This window comes from Macaca fascicularis, chromosome 18 (assembly GCF_037993035.2).
Source record: "Macaca fascicularis isolate 582-1 chromosome 18, T2T-MFA8v1.1".
Taxonomy (NCBI): Eukaryota; Metazoa; Chordata; class Mammalia; order Primates; family Cercopithecidae; genus Macaca; species Macaca fascicularis.
In genome coordinates, this window is record NC_088392.1 from 63440461 (window position 1) to 63460727 (window position 20267).

Below are 20267 nucleotides of genomic sequence, written 5' to 3' on the forward strand. Positions count from 1 at the left end.
CCTGCAATCCTAGCACTTTGGGAGGCCAGGGCGGGTGAATTGCTTGAGCTCAGGAGTTCGAGACCAAGCTGGGCAACATGGCAAAACTCCGTCTCTACCAAAAAAAAAGAAAAAAAAATTAGCCAGGCATGGTGGTGTGTGCCTGTAGCTCAGCTACTTGGGTGGGTGAGAGGTGACATGATTGCTTGAGCCCGGAAAGTTAAGGCTGCAGTGAGCCAAGATTGTGCCACTCCATCATGGGTGACAGAACAAGACCTATCTCTACATACATACATACATACATACATACATACATACATACATAAAAAAAATAATTGATGGTCGCTGGAGCAGGGTAGTGCTATATATAACAGTATAAGCACAGATAAGAAATACTTGAAGAATAAGTTGAATAGTATGAGAGAGATTGGTCAAGCTACAGTCAACCATTTCAGATATAAAGAAAATTACTTTAAAATAGAGGCAGTAAGACACAGTTCTACTATGTTATATAATTTACAAAGTCCTTTTTTAACTTTCACAACCATATGAGGGTTCATTATACTGCTTTCTCTACCTTTGTATATATTTGAATTTTTTCCCATAGAGTTTTTCCTAATGTTCATACCCTTTAAGTCAGGAATTCCATTTCTATGAATTTTGCCTGTACTTACATTGTACAAGCACACAACAATGTAAGTACAAAAATGTTATCTGAGGCAATAAAGGCAAAAACCTGGAAGCAACCTAAATGTCCACTGGAGGGTTGGTTGAATAAATTATGGTTTAAATACAGTAATGTCATACACCCTTAAGAAGTATGGAAGTAAATTACATGAGGTAGACTGTGGAAAGGGGGAAAATATTAAGGGCATAATAATAGGTACAGTTTGATCACATTTAACTAAAAACAAAACCACACATGTAGATTTGTGAATGCATGTCATATATGTGCCCATATTCATAACAAATTCCTGGAAGGATATGCGAAAAGCTTAACAGTGGTTACATCCGGTGAGGCAGGAGAGGGGGAGAATATTTCACGTTACATTTAAAATGAAAAAGAACTAGAATTTTAAAATCTTTCATCTATTAAGGTGAGTGGCGTTCATTTAGAAACTACCAATGTTCAGGATCAACATTGGTAGGAAGTTTGCCTCAAAGAAGATTTAAATTCTATAGAGAAGTATAAGATGAGCTATGGCTCTTTTATTGCTGACCTTATCTCAGAGCCCTTAGTATACCTCTATCTCAGCCCTAATGATTGCTCCTAAAGCCAAAAGGCTAATATTATCTTTTTTTTTTTTTTTTTTTTTTGAGATGGAGTCTCACTCTGTTGCCCAGGCTGGAGTGCAGTGGTGCAATCTCGGCTCATTGCAAGCTCCGCCTCCTGGGTTCACACCATTCTCCTGCCTCAGCCTCCTGAGTAGCTCGGACCACAGATGCCCGCCACCACGCCCGGCTAATTTTTTATGTTTTTAGTAGAGACGGGGATTCACTGTGTTAGCCAGGATGGTCTCGATCTCCTGACCTCATGATCCGCCCCGCCTTGGCCTCCCAAAGTGCTGGGATTACAGGCGTCAGCCACCACGCCCGCCCCTAATATTATCTTAAATAATTACTCTGAAGATGTAAGTAAGATCCTTTACTTGGTGTTAACCAAATAATTAAGGTTATTTATTGAATAGACATGGGCCTATTCTATGGGGAATACAAAAGACTAATATTATAGTCCTTGCTCAAAAAGTTTATAATCTAACAGAAGAGAAAATGTTCATACAAGGAAACAATTAATGCCATGCAAACACATGTACTCAGAAAAAGAGAAGCTGGTATGGGAATGAAGAGTCAGGGTTTATGGAAGAAATAAGGGGGCAGATTCAGTCTCACAAGATTAGCCAGATTTAGACAGAGGGAACATGATTGCATAAAAACACTAGAAACAATGTACAGAAATAAAAAAAATTAAATACTGGAAGACTCAATATGACTGGAGATGGGGGAAGAAAAAGTATGAAATAAGTAACAAGTTCAAGGTTATACACATCTTTAAAACCTGGCAAAAATTAAGATTTTATAAAATTGGAAAAGATGAATTTTAAGAAGTGTCTGGCAGCAACAACGTGCATAACAGGGTAAACTATTTTTAAGTCTTTGCTTCTTTTTGGCTTGCTTTCTTGACATTAAAAATAAAATAATGAACATTATTTCAATACCTCAATTCCAGATTCTAGTGGTCTCTTCTTCCTTGGTCCAATAGCTGCAAGAGCTGTGAGATTAGCATCTCTATGCTGTATCTGTGCAAGTTCCAATTGCTGTAACTAGAAGACAGAAGGAAAAAAAATCAATGTTTATACACATTCATGCTCAGAGGGAAAAAGAAACTGATTACTAAGCCTATTTCTGCATTCACCAAATAAAGTTACAATATAAAATAAACATTAGATTCCCATAACAGCCAAGGGCACATTTTCTGATTCTTTTACTCCAACAAACTCTTTAGTTCTTAATCTCTATATGGAAGAGGCAGACCTCAGGTAAAGGAGAAGTACAGAAAAGAAGAAAGGCATCTAAAGCTTAATTTCTCCCAGTATAACCACAGATGAGAAATGCCTGAAGAGTAAGTTGAACAGTAAGAGAGAGATTGGTCAAACTATAGTCAACTATTTCAGACTAAATTTACTTTACTTTAAAATAAAGACAGTTTTTGTACATTATAGCACATAGTTCTACTATGCTATATAATTTACAAGGCACTTTCTTAACTCTCACAATCATATTGAAAGGTGATTACTATAATATAAAAATTATACATCATCCTATTTTTATTAATGGAGACAGTAAGGCTCTAAGAGGTTAGTGCAACTTCATAAAAGGCACCACACAAGTAGTAAGTGGTGGAAACAGCACGTGGAGCAAAATGCTCTCATTAAAAACCTCTTTAGTACATCACACTTTCTCATTTGCAAACAAAAGTCTTCAATTTACTCTATAATCTTCATGGCAAAATTCTAAAGTGATTTAGTACTGTTTTGTTGTACACCTTTCGTCATACTTAATCAAGAATGCCCAACTCTATAGGGTATAATGTTTTCGTATGTGGGTAAAACTATACAGGGGTGTGCATGAAAGATGTCCTATTAAAAGGCAGAAACTGCATTATTTCATTGAGGCAACTGAGTGTCAAATTAGGTATTCTATTTAAAAAATAATAATAATAATAATAATAACACCAAGGTGAGAAAGTCAAAATAGAACACCACTAGATAAATCCCTAAGCTTTTTCAGAAGAGAGGAATAATGTTCAGTTCCCATCAAAATGTTATTATTCATACTATGGAGGGAAAAGAGGAAAGAATCTGGGGCCGGCTGACAGTCACATATTCAAACAAGATCAAGACAGTCAACTGAAAGTAACCTGTTGAGAAACCCTATACATATATTGAGAATATTCTTTCAAAAGAGTACTAACCAAAATTTTTTAGCACGTGTTTAAAAATAGAGCAGGTTGAAAACAAAAAGTAGTTTGTGGTGAAATGGTCAGTCTTAAGGAGATGCCAAGTACATAAATTCCACTTTAAGATTACTTCAAATTGTTTTAATATTAGGGGAAAGAATGAATAACTGAAAAGGTAACTGAATCTTTAGTAAAGCAGAAAATAATTGCTACGTTCTGAACGTCTGTATCCCTCCAAACTTCTAATGTTGAAATCCTAACACCCAGGGTGACTGCTATTAAGAGATGGGGCCCCTGGAAGGTGATTAAATTATGAGAGTGGAGACTTAGTATCCTTATAAAAGAGACTTAAGAGAAACCCCTCGCCCCTTCCACCAGGTGAGAACATAGTCAAGTAAAAGTAGGCTCTAACCAGACACCGAATCTGCTGGCACCTTGATCTTGGACTTCCTAGCCTCTAGAACTGTGAGAAACAAAATTCTGTTGTTTATAAGCTACCCAGTCTAAGATATTTCATTATAACAGCCCGAATGAACTAAGACAACCATTAATCAAAGAAAATGAACTAAGAACCATTTTCCACTTGCTCCACAAATTACAGGACAGAAATCCTTTTAAACTTTGTGTTTATATAAATAAACTGTTAGAAAAGTGTTTTCATAAGTTCTAAAATATCTTTTGTTGCTGCTGGCCTTTTTACTAAAAAATACAGTTTTAGAGTCTAATGCTGCCACAATTCAGAACTTCCAGGTGACAAAATAATGATTTTAGTTAATCTACCCTGCAGTACAAATCAAACAAGCTATATTTTAAAGTCCTTCCCTGTAGAGAAATGGCATCTAAAAGATAGCCACACCAAATAAAAGATTTTTAAACTGACCACTGTCTTCAAATTCCCCTATGTGTAGTGTAACATTTTCTCCCATTCTGCAAATTATATTTTGGTTTTCTGAAGTCTCTCACACAAAATTTCAGAAAATTTTGCAAAAATCTAACAAAAATGGAAACCGACCATAGTTTTCATTGGCCCTGTATTTATAACAAGCTTTCTCAAAACCAATGTATCTTGGCAAGCACAAAAGAGTAAAACCAGGTACTTTTAACCAGAAAAGGAGGAAGTTCTGAGCATTAATGCAAAACTGGCATTTATCGAGAATAAAGACTACAATAGTAACCTCAGTTCAATAAAAATAGCCATTGAGTTAGAGGCTTGCCTGTGGAAACAGGATTGCAAATGATATGATTATGTATCCAGAAAACCCTAAGTTATCTATATATAAAAAAATCCTCCTAAGACTGATAAGTGAGTTTAGCAATATTACAAGATGCAAGGTTGACACGTGCAATAAGTAAGTTTTAAACACCATTAAGGTACAATTGGAAACTTAAATTTTTAAATGTCATTTATAATTGCTCTCTCACAAATGAAATACTGAGATATAAATCTAACACACACAGGTATTTCTACGCTATAAATCACGAAATGCCTATGAAAGAAATAATAAATGAATAAATAAATAAATAAATAAATAAATAAATAAATAAATAGAGAGACATGCGGTGTCCAGGCTTGTAAGACTCAACAAAGATTTCAATTCTCTCCAAATTTATCCACAGACTTAACACAATTCTAATAAAATTTTGTTGTAGATATGGATAAGTTGATTCTAAAGTTTATATGGAAAGAAAAACGAACTAGAATAGCTAAAATCATTTTTTTAAGAAGGACAAAATTGGAAGAATAACCCCATGCAATTTTAAGACTTCTTGTAAGGCTACAGTAATCAAAATAATGTAATACTGGCAAAGGGACAGACAAATAGGTTAACAGAACAAAACAGAGAATCCACAAATAAGATGTATATAAATATGGCCAATTGATTTTTAGCCAGGTGGGAAAGGAATGCAGTTGAGAAATGACAAAAATTCTCTCCTTGACTAAACTTCTGAATCCTCTTTTAAACTAGGCCTGAACCTTGGCCTAAAAAACATTAACACAGTTTCTAACAGCTCAAGGCCACCATTGTAGGATGGCCTTAACTTCCTTACAGAGCCTAACTGAAAAAACTCAAGATTGCCAGAAGAATTTACTATTTGTTCCATCCAACATCTGACGATAAGGCCCCGTCTTCCAGCCTCTATGGAAAGGCAGCAGCTGATTAAAGTCTATTCTTACCACTTTAGTGTCTGGCATAGTCTTTTACACAGAAGTGTGGGGCTGGGCGCTGCGGCTCATGCCTGTAATCCCAATATTTTGAGAGTTCAAGGTGAGCGGATCACTTGAGGTCAGGAGTTTGACACCAGCCTGGCCAACATGGTTAAAACCCCGTCTCTACTAAAAATACAAAAAGTAGCTGGGCATGGTGGGCACGCCTGTAATCCCAGCTACTTGGGAGGCTGAGGCAGGAGAATTGCTTGAACCCAAGAAGTGGAGGCTGTAGTCAGACGAGATCGTGCCAGTGCACTCCAACTTGGGCAACAGAGTCCGACTCCATCTCAAACAAACATCAAATGTTGTTGGAACAATTGAATATTCACGTGCAAAAAAAATTTTTAAAAATCAGTCTGGATCCAAACCTCACACCTTATACAAAAAAATAACTTAAAATACAAATGTAAAACTATAAAAGTGTACAGGAAAAAACCATAGGAGAACATGACTTGGGGTCCAGCAAAGAGTCCTTGAACATGACACCCAATGTATATCTATAAGAGAAAAAACTGGCAAATTGGACTGCATCAAAATTTAAAACTTTTGCTCTATGGAAAACACACTTAAAAGAATTAAAGGACAAGCTACTTTATTTCCATGTCTCCAATCTATTTGTCTTTCCTGCCTCGTTGTACTGATAAGGACTTAAACTATAATGCTGAATAGTAGTGGTAAAAGCAAGTATCTTTGCCTTTTTCCTAATCACTGGAAGAAAGCATTCAGTCACCATTAAGAACGATATTAGCAGGGTTTTTAAAGCTATCCTTTATCAGCCTGAGGAAACCTCTTCCTTTTTAAAATTTCTTACTTTAATAGAGACAGGAATCTCGCTATGTTGCCCAGGCTGGTCTTGAACTCCCAGTCTCAAGCTATCCACCGGCCTTGGCCTCCCAAAGTGCCGGGATTACAGGCATGAGCCATCATGTCCAGCCAAGGAAGTCTCTTCTATTCTTAGATTCCCGAGAGTTTTCAGTCATTAATGGATTTTAAATTTTATCAAACATATTTCTAAATTAATTGATAGGATCACATGGTGTTTCTTAGACTATTAATATGTTAGATTATATTGACTGATTTTCAAATATTAAAGCAGCTTTTCATTTCTGGAATATAATATACATAGTCATGGTATATTATTCTTTTATATGTCAAATATCAATACATTCTTTTTATATCAAATCTAAACAAATCAAAAGATTTATATCAAATCTTTTTATATCAAATCTTAGATGTGATTTGCTAACATTTTGTTTGGGATGTTTATATCTATGTTCATAAGTGATATTAGCCTGCAGTTTTCTTGTTTTGTAACATCTTTGTGGGTTTAACTGTTAGGGCAACAATGACCTCATAAAATGAACTGGAAGTCTTTCTGTCTCTTCCATTTTCTGGAAGAGGCTGTGTAGAAGTGGTATTAATTCTTCTGTAAATGTTTGGTAGAATTTACTAAAAATCTGTGCCGGTATCTCTCTTAGAAGGTTTTAATTACAAATTCAATTTGTTTAATAATTACAGAACTAAAAAAAATAAAAAAGATTACAGAACCATATCATCTTGGCTAAGTTTTGATAGTTTGTGCTTTTCGAGGTATTGGTCATTTAATCTATCTAAGTTGCCAAACTTCTGCAAAGTTATGTGCTATATTTGCTTTTGGGGAGAGGGGTGCGGCGGGGGGACAGGGTCTCACTCTGTTGTCTAGGCTGGAGTGCAGTGATGCGATCTCATCTTACTGCAACCTTTACCTCCTGGGCTTATGGGATCTCAACTCTGGAGGATGGGAGTTGCAGTGAGCTGACATCTCACCACTGCATTACAGCCTGGGCAACAGAGCAATATTAGAGATTTCTCTTCTTTGTTTTTTCCTTTCTCAGTCTTACGAAAAGTTGTTGATATTGTTGATCGAAGAAGCAGTTTTTGGGAACTTTTTTCTAAAGTCATTGATGAGTACTCAAAGATATGTGCTTCCTTCTGCTTGGTTTGGGTCTATATTGCTCTTCCTATTCCAGTTTCTCAAGGAAGTTTAAATTATTGATTTGAGGTCTTTCTTCTTTTCTAATGTAAGCATTTTCTCCCATCTTGTTACTTTAGCTTACCTATATCATTACCTGTGATTTGAGTTGCTTCAAGTTCCATTACAGATTTTTAATCCACCCTGAGAGTCTCTATCTTTTAATTGGTACATTTGAATCATTTACACGTCATGTAACAATTAATTATTAGATTTAGGTCTATCATTTTGTTTTCTGTATGTGCCCTCTGTTTTTCATTTCTCTGTTTCCCTTTTTCTATTTGGAATTATTTCAAACTTTTTAACATTTTAATTTATCTACTGTATTTTATATTAACTCTAAGTGTTTTATATCAATTTTAGTGGTGGCTCTAGGGATTACAATATACATATTTAAATTTTCAGTCTGCTCAGCATCAATATTTTACCACTTCAAGTGGAATATAAAAGCCTTGGCCATATATATGGCTCTTTATCCTCCATATTTTGCTGTAGTTGTCTTATATATTACATGTACATACATTGAAAATCTCTGGTGTTAATTTTTCTAATCCATACATATGGTGAATCTCAATTTATCTTTAATGAATTTCACCAATCATCATTTTTTACATCAATCATATATATTTCATTAAACCTTTATTTGCATATGTTAGATTTATGATCCTTTAATATCTTATTTATTTTGTTTGTTGCTGGTGTTTAAAACTATAGCTGATTACTGAATATTAATTTAATTTTTACTAAGTCTGACACATAATTGTACATATTTATGGGTACTTAGTGATATTGCAATAAATATACAGTGATCAGATGAGGGTAATTAGTATATCCGTCACCTCAAATATTTATATTTTTATGTTAAGAACATTTATTAGCCTCCTTGTAGCTACTTGAAACTATGTATTATTAACTATAGTCATCCTACAGTGCTGTAGAACTTATTTCTCCTATCTAGCTGTAATTTTGTAGCCTTTAACAAATCTTTCCTTATCCCCTTTTCCATCCTCTACTATTCTCTGTTCTCCTTTTTACTTCTATGAGACCAACTTTTAATTTTCACATATCAGCGAAAACATACAGTGTTTAATTTTTCCTGGAATACTTAACATATGTCCTCCAGGTTCCATCCATGTTGTCATAAATGACAAGATATCATTCTTTTTTATAGCTGAATAGTATTCTACTGTGTATATATGGCACATTTTCTTTATCCATTCATCTGGTGTTGAGCACCTGGGTTGATTCTGTATATTGGCAATTATTAATACGTATAGTGCTGAAATGAACATGGGAGTACAGATGTCTCTGTGACATACTGATTGCTTTTCCTTTCTCAGTACTGGGATTGCTGGATCATACGGTAGTTCTATTTGTAGTTTTAAGAGGAACCTCCATGCCATTCTCCACAGTGGCTATACTAGTTTACATTCTCACCGAATTCCCTTTTCCCTGGATCCTCGATAGCATTTCTCATTTTTTGTCTTTTTGGTAACAGCCATCTTCACTGGGGTCGAATGATATCTAGTTGTGGTTTTAATTTTCATTTCTCTGATGATTAGTGGCATAGAACATTTCTTCCTATACCTGTTGGCTGTTTGCATGTCTTCTTCTGAGAAATGTCTATTCTGATCATTTGCTCATTTGTTTGTTTTTAATTTTTTTTTTTCTAGAGACAGGGTCTCACTCTATTACCCAGGATAGAATGTAGTACCATGATCATGGCTCACAGCAGCCTCAACCTCCTAGGCTCAAGTGATCACACTACTTACGCCTTCCAAGTAGCTAGGACAACAGGCCTATGCCACCATACATGGCTAACCTTCAGTTTTAAATTTTCTGTAGAGATGGGGTCTCACTAGGTTGCCCAGGCTGATCTCAAACTCCTGGCTCCAAGTGATCCTCCTACCTCTTCCTTCGGAAGTGTTGAGAGTACAGGCATAATCCATTGCACCTGGCTCATTTGCCAATCTGTTAATCAGACTGATTTTTTTTGCTGTTGAGATGCTTGAGTTCTTTGTATATTCTGGATATTAATCCACTATCAGATAAATAGTTTGTAAATATTTCTCCCCATTCTGTAGTCTATTTTTTTTTACTCTGTGGATTGTTTCCTTTGCTATGCAAAAGTTTTTCATTTAACATAATCCATTTTTGCTTTTGTTACATGCACTTTTGAGGTCTTAGTCATAAAATATTTTCCTGACATAAAATATGTCCTGAAGCATTTCCTCTGTTTTCTTCTAGTAGCTTTATAGTTTCAGGTTTTACACTTAGATCTTTGAACCATTTTGACTTGATTTTTTAATAGGGTAAGAGGCGGAGGTCTACATTTACTCTTCTGCATATGGATATCCATTTTCCCAGCACCATATTTTCGAGGAGAACATGCTTTCCCCAGTGTATGTTCCTGGCACCTTTGTCAAAAATATGTTGGCTGTAGACACCTTGATTAACTTTTGGATTCCCTATTCTGTTCCATTGGTCTATGTTTATGTTTTTGTTTTTAAGCCAGTCGCATGCTATTTTGGTGGCTACAGTTTTGCAGTATATTTTGAAGTCTGGTAGTGTCATGCCTCCAGCTTTGTTCTTTTTGCTCATGATGGCTTTGGCTATTTGAGGTCTTTTGCAGTTCCATATGAATTTTCAAATTTATTTTTCCTATTTCTGTGAAGAATGCCCTTGGTATTTTGATAGACATTGCATTGAATCTGTTGATTGCCTTGGGTAGTATGGTCGTTTTAACAATATTAATTTGGCCGGGCACAGTGGCTCACGCCTGTAATCCCAGCACTTTGGGAGGCCGAGGCAGGTGGATCACAAGGTCAGGAGATCAAGACCATCCTGGCTAACACAGTGAAACCCTGTCTCTACTAAAAATACAAAAAATTAGCCGGGCATGGTGCCTGTAGTCCCAGCTACTCGGGAGGCTGAGGCAGGAGAATGGCGTGAACCCGGGAGACGGAGCTTGCAGTGAGCCGAGATCACGCCACTGCACTCCAGCCTGGATGACAAAGCGAGACTCGTCTCAAAAAAAAAAAAAAAAAAAAAAAGAAAAAGAAAAAAACAGTATTAATTCTTCTGATCCATGAGCATGAGATGTTTGTACATTTGCTTGTATCTTCTTCAGTTTCTTTCATTAGTGCTTTATCATTTTCCTTGCAGAGTTCTTTCATCTCCTGGGTTAAATTATTTCAAGGTGGTTTTGTTTGTTTGTTTGGCAGGGATTGCCTTCTTGATTTTGTTTTTTCAGCTAGTTCATTGTGTAAGGAACACTACTGATTTTTTTTTTTTTTAAACAAAGAGCTGTATGCATTTATTGCATTGGTAGTCAATAAGAATCCTTTGAGATGGCAACAATAGACACTGGGGACTTTTGGAATGGGAAAGAAGGAACAGAGGAAAAAGTGTTGAAAAACTAACTACTGGGTACTATTCTCACTACGCGGGAGCTGGGATCAATCGTAACCCAAACTTCAGCATCATGCAATATAATCATGTTACAAACCTGTAAAAATCCTTTGTTATTGAACAGTTTTGATCCTTGGGTCAAGGTCTTAGCATGCACATTGTTTATCTGGTTAACTCAAAGACATATATATAGGTGCCTAGAGTTTTGAGGCCTGGAAGAAGCCACTGCCACATATATTACAGTTACGGGGTTTCTCTTTAGTATGGCCGCTCTGAGGTAGATTAATGCTTAAACAAATTATAAAGGATTTGCCACACTCATTACATTTGGAAGCTTTCTCTCAAGTGTAAGTTCTCTGATGCTGTGCATGGTGTAAATTTCGACTGAAGATCTTGCCACATTCATTGCAGTTGTAAGGTTTCTCTTCAGTATGGATTATCTGATGTCTGCTGAAGTTTGGTTGCCAAGACAAGCACTTATCACTTTCATTATATTTGTATGGTTTTTCTCCCCTATGGATTACCTGATATTTAGTAATGCTTGAATGCTCACTAAAGGCACTGACACACTTATTACATTTGTAAGGTGTCTCTCCAGTATGGATGGACTAATATCTAGTGAGGTATGACTACAGTAGACAAAATTTCCCACAGCCACATTTGTAAGGTTTATCTCCAGATGGATTACATGATGTTTAGTATGGCTTGCACACTCAGTAAAGACTTTTCCACAGTTATTACATCTGTAAGGCTTCTCTCCAGTATGACTTCTCAGATGCCTTTCAAATATATGACATAACTAGAGACCTTGTTACATTCATTCCATTCATAAGGTTTCTCTCCAGTATGAATTACCTGATGGTTAGTAAGGCCTGGAAATTTCTCCCTTCACTCATTGGTTGTCCAGGAGACTGTTGCTTAATTGTACAGTTTTGAATATTCCTCTTATTTCTACTTTTATTCCATAGTGGTCAGGTAAGATACTTAGGATATGATTTTGACATTTTAAAATGTTTGAGGCTTGTTTTGTGTCCTAACATATGGTCAATACTGGAGAATATTCCATGTACTTCTGGAAAGAATATGTATTCTGCAGCTGTTGGGTGAAATGTTCCATAAATGCCTGCTAAGTCCAGTTGGTCTATGGTACAGTTTAAATCTAACGTTTCTTCGTTGATTTTCTGTCTACATGATCTGTCCAATGCTAAGAATGGAATGTTGAAGTCTCCAACTATTATTGTATTGGGGTCCATCTTTCCCTTTAGATCTAATAATATTTACTTTATATATCTCAGTGGTCCAGTGTGGGGTACACATATGTATTCACAATTGTTATATGTTCTTGCCAAATTAATCCCTTATTGTATAATGTCTTTGTCTCTTTACCATTTTGACTTTAAGTCTGTTTTGTCTCATGTAAGTATAGCTACTCCTGCTAGCTTTTCGTTTCTGTTTGTGGAAATGTCTTTTTCTGTTCTTCACTTTCAGTCTATGTATGACTTTACAGCTGAAGTGAATTTATCGTCGGCACCTTACAGTTGAGTCTTGTTTATTTAACCATTTGACTAGTCTGTATCTTTTAAATGGGGAACTTAATCTGTTTACACACAGGATTATTACTGATAGGTGCAGACTTATTGCTGTCATTTTATTGATTGTTTTCTGGTTGTTTTGTATATCCATTGTTCCTTTCTTCATCTTTTAGTGTTTATTTGTGTAGGTGGATCTTTTTCTGTAGTGATAAGGTTTGATTCCTCTCTCTTTCTCTTTTCTGTATTGGTTCTACCAGTGAGTTTTATAGCTTCACATGCTTTCATGATGGTGGTTGTCATTTCTTCACTTTCAAATGTAAAACTCCTGAGTATCTCTTGTCAGGCTGGTCTAATGGTGATGAATTCCCTTATTTTTTGATTATCTGTGAGACATTTTATTTCTCCTTCATTTCTGAAGGATAGTTTTGCTGGGTATAATATTCTTGGCTGGGCCAGGCGTGATGGCTCATGCCTGTAATCCCAGCACTTTGGGAGGCAGAGGCGGGCAGATCACAAGGTCAGGAGATAGAGACCATCCTGGCTAACACGGTGAAACCCCATCTCTACTGAAAATACAAAAAATTAGCCGGGCATGGTAGTGGGCGCCTCTAGTCCCAGCTACTTGGGAGGCTGAGGCAGGAGAACGGCATGAACCTGGGAGGCAGAGGTTGCAGTGAGCTGAGATTATGCCACTGCACTTCAGCCTGGGCGACAGAACGAGCCTCCATCTCAAAAAAAAACCAAAAAGTATATATATAAAGTTATATATAAAATATATATATATATATACACACACACACACACATATATATATTCTTGGTTGGCAGTTTTTTAAAATTTTCCCTTTCAGTACTTTGAATATAGTATCCCATTCTCTCCTAGCCTGTATAGTTTCTGCTGAGAAATCTACTGTTAATCTGATAAGAGTACCTTTATTTGTGAATAGACATTTTTCCTTTACTGCTTTTAGAATTGACTTTGACTTGACAATTTGACTATAATGCACCTAGGAGAGGACTTGTTTGGGATGAATCCACCTGGGGTTCTTCCAGCTTCCTGAACCTGGATGTCTCTCTCCAAATACTTGAGAAATTTTCAGCTATTATTTCATTAAATATGTTTTCTACATCTTTTCACTTCTTTTCTCCTTCCGGAATGCCCATAATGTGAATATTTGTTTGCTTCATGGTGTCCCATAAATCCTGTAGCTTTCTTTTTCTTTTCTTTTCTTTTGTTTTTGGTTTTTTTTTTTTTTTTTTTTTGGTCTGCCTGTGTAGATTCAATCTCTTCAAGTTCAAAAATTCTTTTTTCTGCTTGGTGTAGTGTATTGTTGAAGGTCTCAACTGTATTTTTTATTTCATTCATTGAATTCTACAGCTGTAGGATTTCTGTTTGGTTCTCTATTATGATATCTATCTTGTTATTAAATTTCTCATTCACTTAGCTGGAGCATGGTGGCACATGCTTCTAGTCTCAGATACTCAGGAAGCTGAGGTGGGAGGATGGCTTGAGCCCAGAACTTCAAAGTTACAGTAAGCTATGCTCAAAACACTGCACTCCAGCCTGGGTAAATAAAACCTTGTCTCTAAAAAAGACACAAATAAAAATAAAATTTTCTCTATTCAAATTGTGAATCGTTTTCCTGATTTCACTGAATATTCATCAGTATTCTGTATCTCACAGAGTTTACTTAAGATTATTATTCTGAATTCTTTTTCTAGCATTTTATATACTTCCCTATGATTAGCCTCTGTTGTTGGAAAATTATTGTGTTCCTTTTCATGGATATTTATCTGTGGTTTTTCACGTTTGATGTATCCCTACACTGATTTCCATTCATGTGGTAGAGAAGTCGCCTCTTCCAATTTTATAGAGTAGGTTTCACAGAGAAAGACTTACTCGTATGAATGGGTGTTGGGGTGTCCGTTTGTTGAGTTCTAGGTAGACACAGTAGTGTAGTTTCTTCGGCTGTAATCCATACTAGTGACATATGCAAATGTCTCAGTGGCCTGGGCTGAGTTTGTGGTGGAGGTGGTGCAGTTTTGCTGGGTGTGGGCTCACTGGGCTGTTTCTCAGGTCAGAGGCATATACATACAAATGGTGGGTCCACCAACTCGGTGCTTGGATTTGGGCTACAGGGCTCTTATTCTGGGCAGGAGGACATACACATGGTTGCTCAGCTGGCCCGAGGACATGCCTGCAAGAAGCAGCCCACAGGGCTGTTACTCTTGCTGAAAACACAGGTGCACAGCTGCCTGACTGGCCTAAAGGCATGTCTGGTGAGGATGGCTCAGTCTCTCAGGCCCAAGATGTGGGCTCACGGTTGTTCAGCAGGCCTTTGAGTGTGGCTGCCAGTGGAGCAGCTTTGCAGACCCTGATTGTGGGCGCAGGGCTGTTGGGCAGACCAGATGCTTATCTGTGGACGGTAGGACACTGCAGGGCTGTTTCTCAAGCTCTGAGCACAGGAAGGTAGCTACACCACTAACATACACGCCTGTCAGCTGCTCAGAGGCTTTGAAGGCCTCTCCCACTAAGGGGCGGGCATGCAGCAGTTTGGCCAGCTCAAGAACAGGTTCGCCTTGGGTGGGACTGCCAGACTATTCCTCTAGCTGGAAGTGAGGGCAGCATGAGTTGGCTTCTCTTCTGTGCAGGACCAGTGACAGCCAATCCTGGGCCCAGGCTCCACGCTGCTGGGGTTTTGGCACTCAGAGTCATGAGTGTGGGCTTGGTGCAATGAAGATGGAGCCCCAGTGCTGGAGAGGTGCAGTGCCTACTGACTCCTTGTGGAGGCAACACTCCATAAGTGGCCCTGTTCTCAAGATGGTGCTGTGCTGCAGCACATTGGCTCACAGTGGCTGGATGGAAGCTTGGGAGTGCTGACCTTGGTGTTCCTAATTCAGGGCAATGCGGCTGTGTGAATTCACGGTAGCTCTCCAAACTGGGTTCACGGCTTTTGAGGACTGTGGGGTTCTCCTGTAGTAAGGACTGTATGTGTTTGTGGTGGCAACAGGGACTGGCTAGGTTATTCTGATTGCCTTTTCCCTGCAATGGGAAGTCTCTCTTGACTCTAGATCCAACCCAGGTGGGGAAGACAGGACTGCAGATGCTAGGTACCCTCATGCTGCCCTCCTGGATTTCCAATCATTTACAGGTGTGTCTCCATTCACCCACTGCACTCCAGCGCTCTCTCTGACATTCTAGTCAAATCCTATCTGTTTATTCATTGCCTCAGTCCTTTTTTGTAGAAGAGACAAGCACCAGGCATCTCTAGTCAGTCATCTCGCCAATGTCAGTCCTCAAATCTGCTTTTACTTAAACATACTTTAATTCAAAAGCAGTATAGTCTATTATGCTTTCCATTTCTGTTGTGCTTTCTTCATTCCTGAAGTTCAGTTTCCCTTTGGTATCATCTGACTTCATTGTGAATAATATCCTTAATTGTCTTATAGCAACTCTGTTGGCAGTGAATTTTCTTCCTTTTCCTTCACCAGAAAATTTCTTTATTTCACCTTCATTCCTGCAGGATATTTTCATGATATATAAGATTTTAAGTTTACAGTTCCTTTTCCTCTACTTTCTTCTGATCTCATTTTTTCCTCCCTTTTTCTTTAAAAAAAAAAAAGTTTTTCTATTTGCTTTCTAATGAGAAATCTAGTTATTGCAATTATTGTTCTTTTATTGACATGTGTCCTTTTCTTTGGTTATTTTCAAAATTTTTATTTTCTACATCTATATAGTTTTCAGAGATTGATTATGATGTGAGTTGAACCTGGGTTTATTGACTGGGTTAATTGACTCTTGTCATTTCTATCCTGCTATTCAGCTCATTCAGCTGAATGTGTTTTATTTTGGTTATTGTCATTTTCAGTTCCTAAATTTCCATTTTATAACTTTATTCTTTATATTTTCTAGCCCTTTGCTAGGAGTTTCTATTTCTCCAATCATTTCAAGAGTGTTTATAATTTGCTTCTTGGAACATTTTTATAGTAGTTTAAGTGTCTGTCAGATAATTCCAACATCTATGTTATCTTGGGGCTGGTACCTGTTGATTGTCCCTTCCTATGGGAGTTGAGATATTCTTGGTTCTTCATGTCAAGTGATTTTGTATTGTATCCTGAATATTTTGAATACAGTCGTCCCTTGGTATACATGGAGGACTGATTCCAGGATGCCGAAGTACACCAAAATCCATGTATATTCAGTTCTCAGTTGGCCCTGCAGAACTTGTGTATATGAAAAGTCAGCCCCTCCACATACATGGGTTTCGCATCCTGCAAATAGTGTATTTTCCATCCACAAGTGGTTGAAAAAAATCCACATAAGTGGACTTGTACACTTCAAACCTATGTCAACTGTATTATGTTATGATGCTCTGGGTATTCTAGATATCCTTTGGAGAATGTTAATACCTTTGTTTTAGCATGCAATCAACACAGGTTCAAGCCACAGGTTCCAATGTGACTTCTGTGGTCTGTGGCTACGTCAGCTCAGTTTTCAAAGCTTTCGCAATGTTATCTGGATCTGCCCTGTGCATCCCCCAGTGGTCAATCTGGGATCTGGTGGTGGTTTGTTGGTCCAGTTCTTACAGGCTTTGGTATGCTCATTAGAATAAGATCCACATATGGCAAATGTGTAGTTCAGGAGTACGTCTAGGAGTTTAACACAATCCATGGGGTTGCTTTCCTGAGCTCTTCCCTCTCTGTCATCTTCCCAGTAATTTCGGGTTCCCTGGAGCCCCTCCTGGCCAGACAGCTGGGGATTCAGCCCACTTTCCCACTCACTTCTGTGACTGTATCCAGGTCTAGAATCAAGCAGTAGGAAGAATGGGGGTAAGGGATGGAGGGTGGCAACCTCACCACCAGTTCAAATAGTATTTTGAATTCTTATCTTCTTCCCCAATCTGTTTACTATTTAACTTTCAATGTCCTCAAATAGCTGCTCCAAGCATTCTGTCCAGATTTTATAGCTGTATTCAGTGGGAGAGAAAATATGAAGTGTTTTTACTCCATCTTAACTGGAACTCTTTAAAGACTGTTTAGCCAGAATTCTGACAATTGGTTTCTGTTATATTACATACCAACTAGCCTTTGTTTAATAAAATGTAAGCTTGCTTGCTCACCAATACCAGCAACAAACACCTTGTTCCAAAGAGACCAAACAGGTTTGGGAGGTTCTCTTTTAAGAATATGCTCACTATTTCCTTTATGGGTAATGAAAAAGGCAGAAGCCTTCATTTCTCTTTTCACAGTCTCTATGATAGGAAGTAGCAGTCTCTAAAATTCAAGATAGTGCCCTAGAAGGCAACTAAGCAACAGTAATTGAAGATTATTTTATTTCTGGTGTTAAGTACTCATCTCTTCATTTATAAGTACAACTCATGTTAGTACAGCCTTTAATCAAGACCCAAAAAACATTAAGAAATTACTTTGAAGATCACACAAGTTCTCAGAGGTAAAGTTCAATAGAGGTACTTCTTGATGCTAAGCACGTAATTTTCAAGAACAAAAGGAAAATTAAAAACTATTGAAAACAGAAACCAAAAGATTAAGCAGAATCAGAGGCCCTAGCTGAAGAATGAATAAACCAAGTTTCATGTCAGCTGACAGGCTGGACAGGAACAGGGACACATTTAACAGGAAGAACCAAATTTATCTAGATAGTCATGACATAGACAATATGGGAAATCAAAAAATGTGTTTCCTTCTCTGCTTAAGGAAAGTGTTAGTAGCAATGAAAATAATCACATCACCGAATAGGAATGTATGAAAAAATCTAAACAAATAAGAGAAACAAAGTATATCACACCAGGTTTTGAACTCAGGATACAAAGAACTAAGAAAAACGTCTTGCTTAGATTTCACAATGAAAGTTAAGTACACACAGAGGTAACAATAAAACCCTAACACCAAACAGTGGAAACGTTTTAAATAGTAAAACTTTAAATTGAATTAGATACACTTTGGAAAATTTCATGGATCAAACTCTAAAATTCTTAACAAAGATTATAATTACATCTGAATCATTACTTAAAAGAACAAGTTTACCAGGGAATGTAAGGTTAAATGCTAAAATAAACAAAACAAACAGGAAAAAAAAAAAAAAAACCAACTCCTAAACATTAACAGCTGAATCTTAAGTCAAGGGAACCAAAAAGCAAGTTGCAAATTTTTAAAAAATCACCATTCCACCTTAACTTCAAGGATACCACAACCGAAATACAAGATCTTTTTTAAGCCCTCAAAGACAATTATTAGCAGTCATTCCACCAAATCAAACAGTTTAGAATCTTTTTTTTTTTCTCCCAACCACTAAGGCTGGTTATTACAATACCAGGGCACTGTCCAGAACATCTGAGATTCCTGGAATTTGATATGTAAACTCTGGTGCCTTGTTGGTCAACACTACTCATTCATCCCTACCTTCCTGGAAAAAAAAAAAAGTATATTCCTCATAATCTCAATTAGCCACCTTCTCTCTTTAACTTAAACCAATAACATTTGATTTATAAATTGTGTAAAATATTAATGTGCTACAGTAATTCTGTATTACAAAAAAATTTTTTTCAGTTGTCACCCTTACACTCTTTTTTCTTCTCATTTTCTTTTTAGTCCTCTGGAAAGAAAGAAATAACATATTCATGGTCTATCTCAAACTTAAGTCTAAGAGCTCAATGACATCTACCTTAAATGTTCCTACAGTTAATGTTTATAAGCTACTGTTTTTTTCTTTTATGCCTCGCCTTCCCCTAAATTATGACAATCTTGTAATATAAGCAGAGCGGGAATTGTTAAATTCATTTTAAATACAAGGAAACAGAGGTAAGTTCAAAGAATTAAAGTAACTTTCCCCAAAGCAAGCTCTCGATAATGGCAGGCTGAATCTAGAATCCAAGATACTTTACTCCCAGTTCAATGCTATATTTTTTCAAATAGGCATCTTTCTACTAAGAGAGTAGTAAGTCTCTCAAAACACACAGATCCTACACATCAAAAAAAAAGTATGCATGCAATCTTTTTTTCTGGATCTCTGATATTTTCTTTTCCATTTAAGGTATACCAGTAAAGAAATACTACCATTAAAGTTATCTTGTAAAAATATCCATGAAGGAAACCTAGTGAGGCTTTCATGGTTCCAAGAGAACCTAATGAATGATAACTGGATGATAAATGAACTATGACAGTTCAAGAGGCCAAATCTCAGATTCCCAAATCACAGTATTTTGACCATTTAGTTAGTGGGAAAATAAAAGTGACAAATTTTAAAGACCCCCTTCTTTCTCACCCTAGATTAATGGTTCTCAGTGCAGAGCAGCAGCAGCAAAAGCAGCAACATCTGGTAATTTATTGGAAATCCCATTTTCAGGTCCTATCCTAGACCTACTACAGTATTATAAACTCTGGTTGTGGGACCTAGCAATCTGTATTTTAACAAGCTCTCCAGATAATTTTATGCATGTCAACGTTTGAGAACCACTGTCCTACACTATCAGTGCTGTGAAACCTTTCAATCTGTTTCTCTGCTGTCATACACAAGTTCTTTATAACTTGTCATTTTAAGAATGTCGTCCTCTTGCTGTATTAATTTGACTGCTAGAATGTACTTTTTGTGACAAGTTTCATTTGTCCCTGTCCAGTACTCTATGAGTTCTGGCCAAGTAGAACTTGCATG

At 37.0% G+C, this 20267-nt stretch overlaps 1 protein-coding gene across 5 annotated transcripts in view; it reads right to left on the bottom strand.

Annotated features, from left to right (window-relative positions):
* TAF4B (TATA-box binding protein associated factor 4b) overlaps positions 1–20267 on the bottom strand; it is a 164133-nt gene that overhangs the window by 39641 nt on the left and 104225 nt on the right. For all 5 annotated transcript variants that reach the window (XM_065533972.2, XM_045378313.3, XM_045378311.3 and 2 more), the window contains one exon: positions 2196–2300. In XM_065533972.2, coding sequence (XP_065390044.1) covers positions 2196–2300 — 105 coding nt within the window. The remainder of the gene's footprint in view (positions 1–2195; positions 2301–20267) is intronic.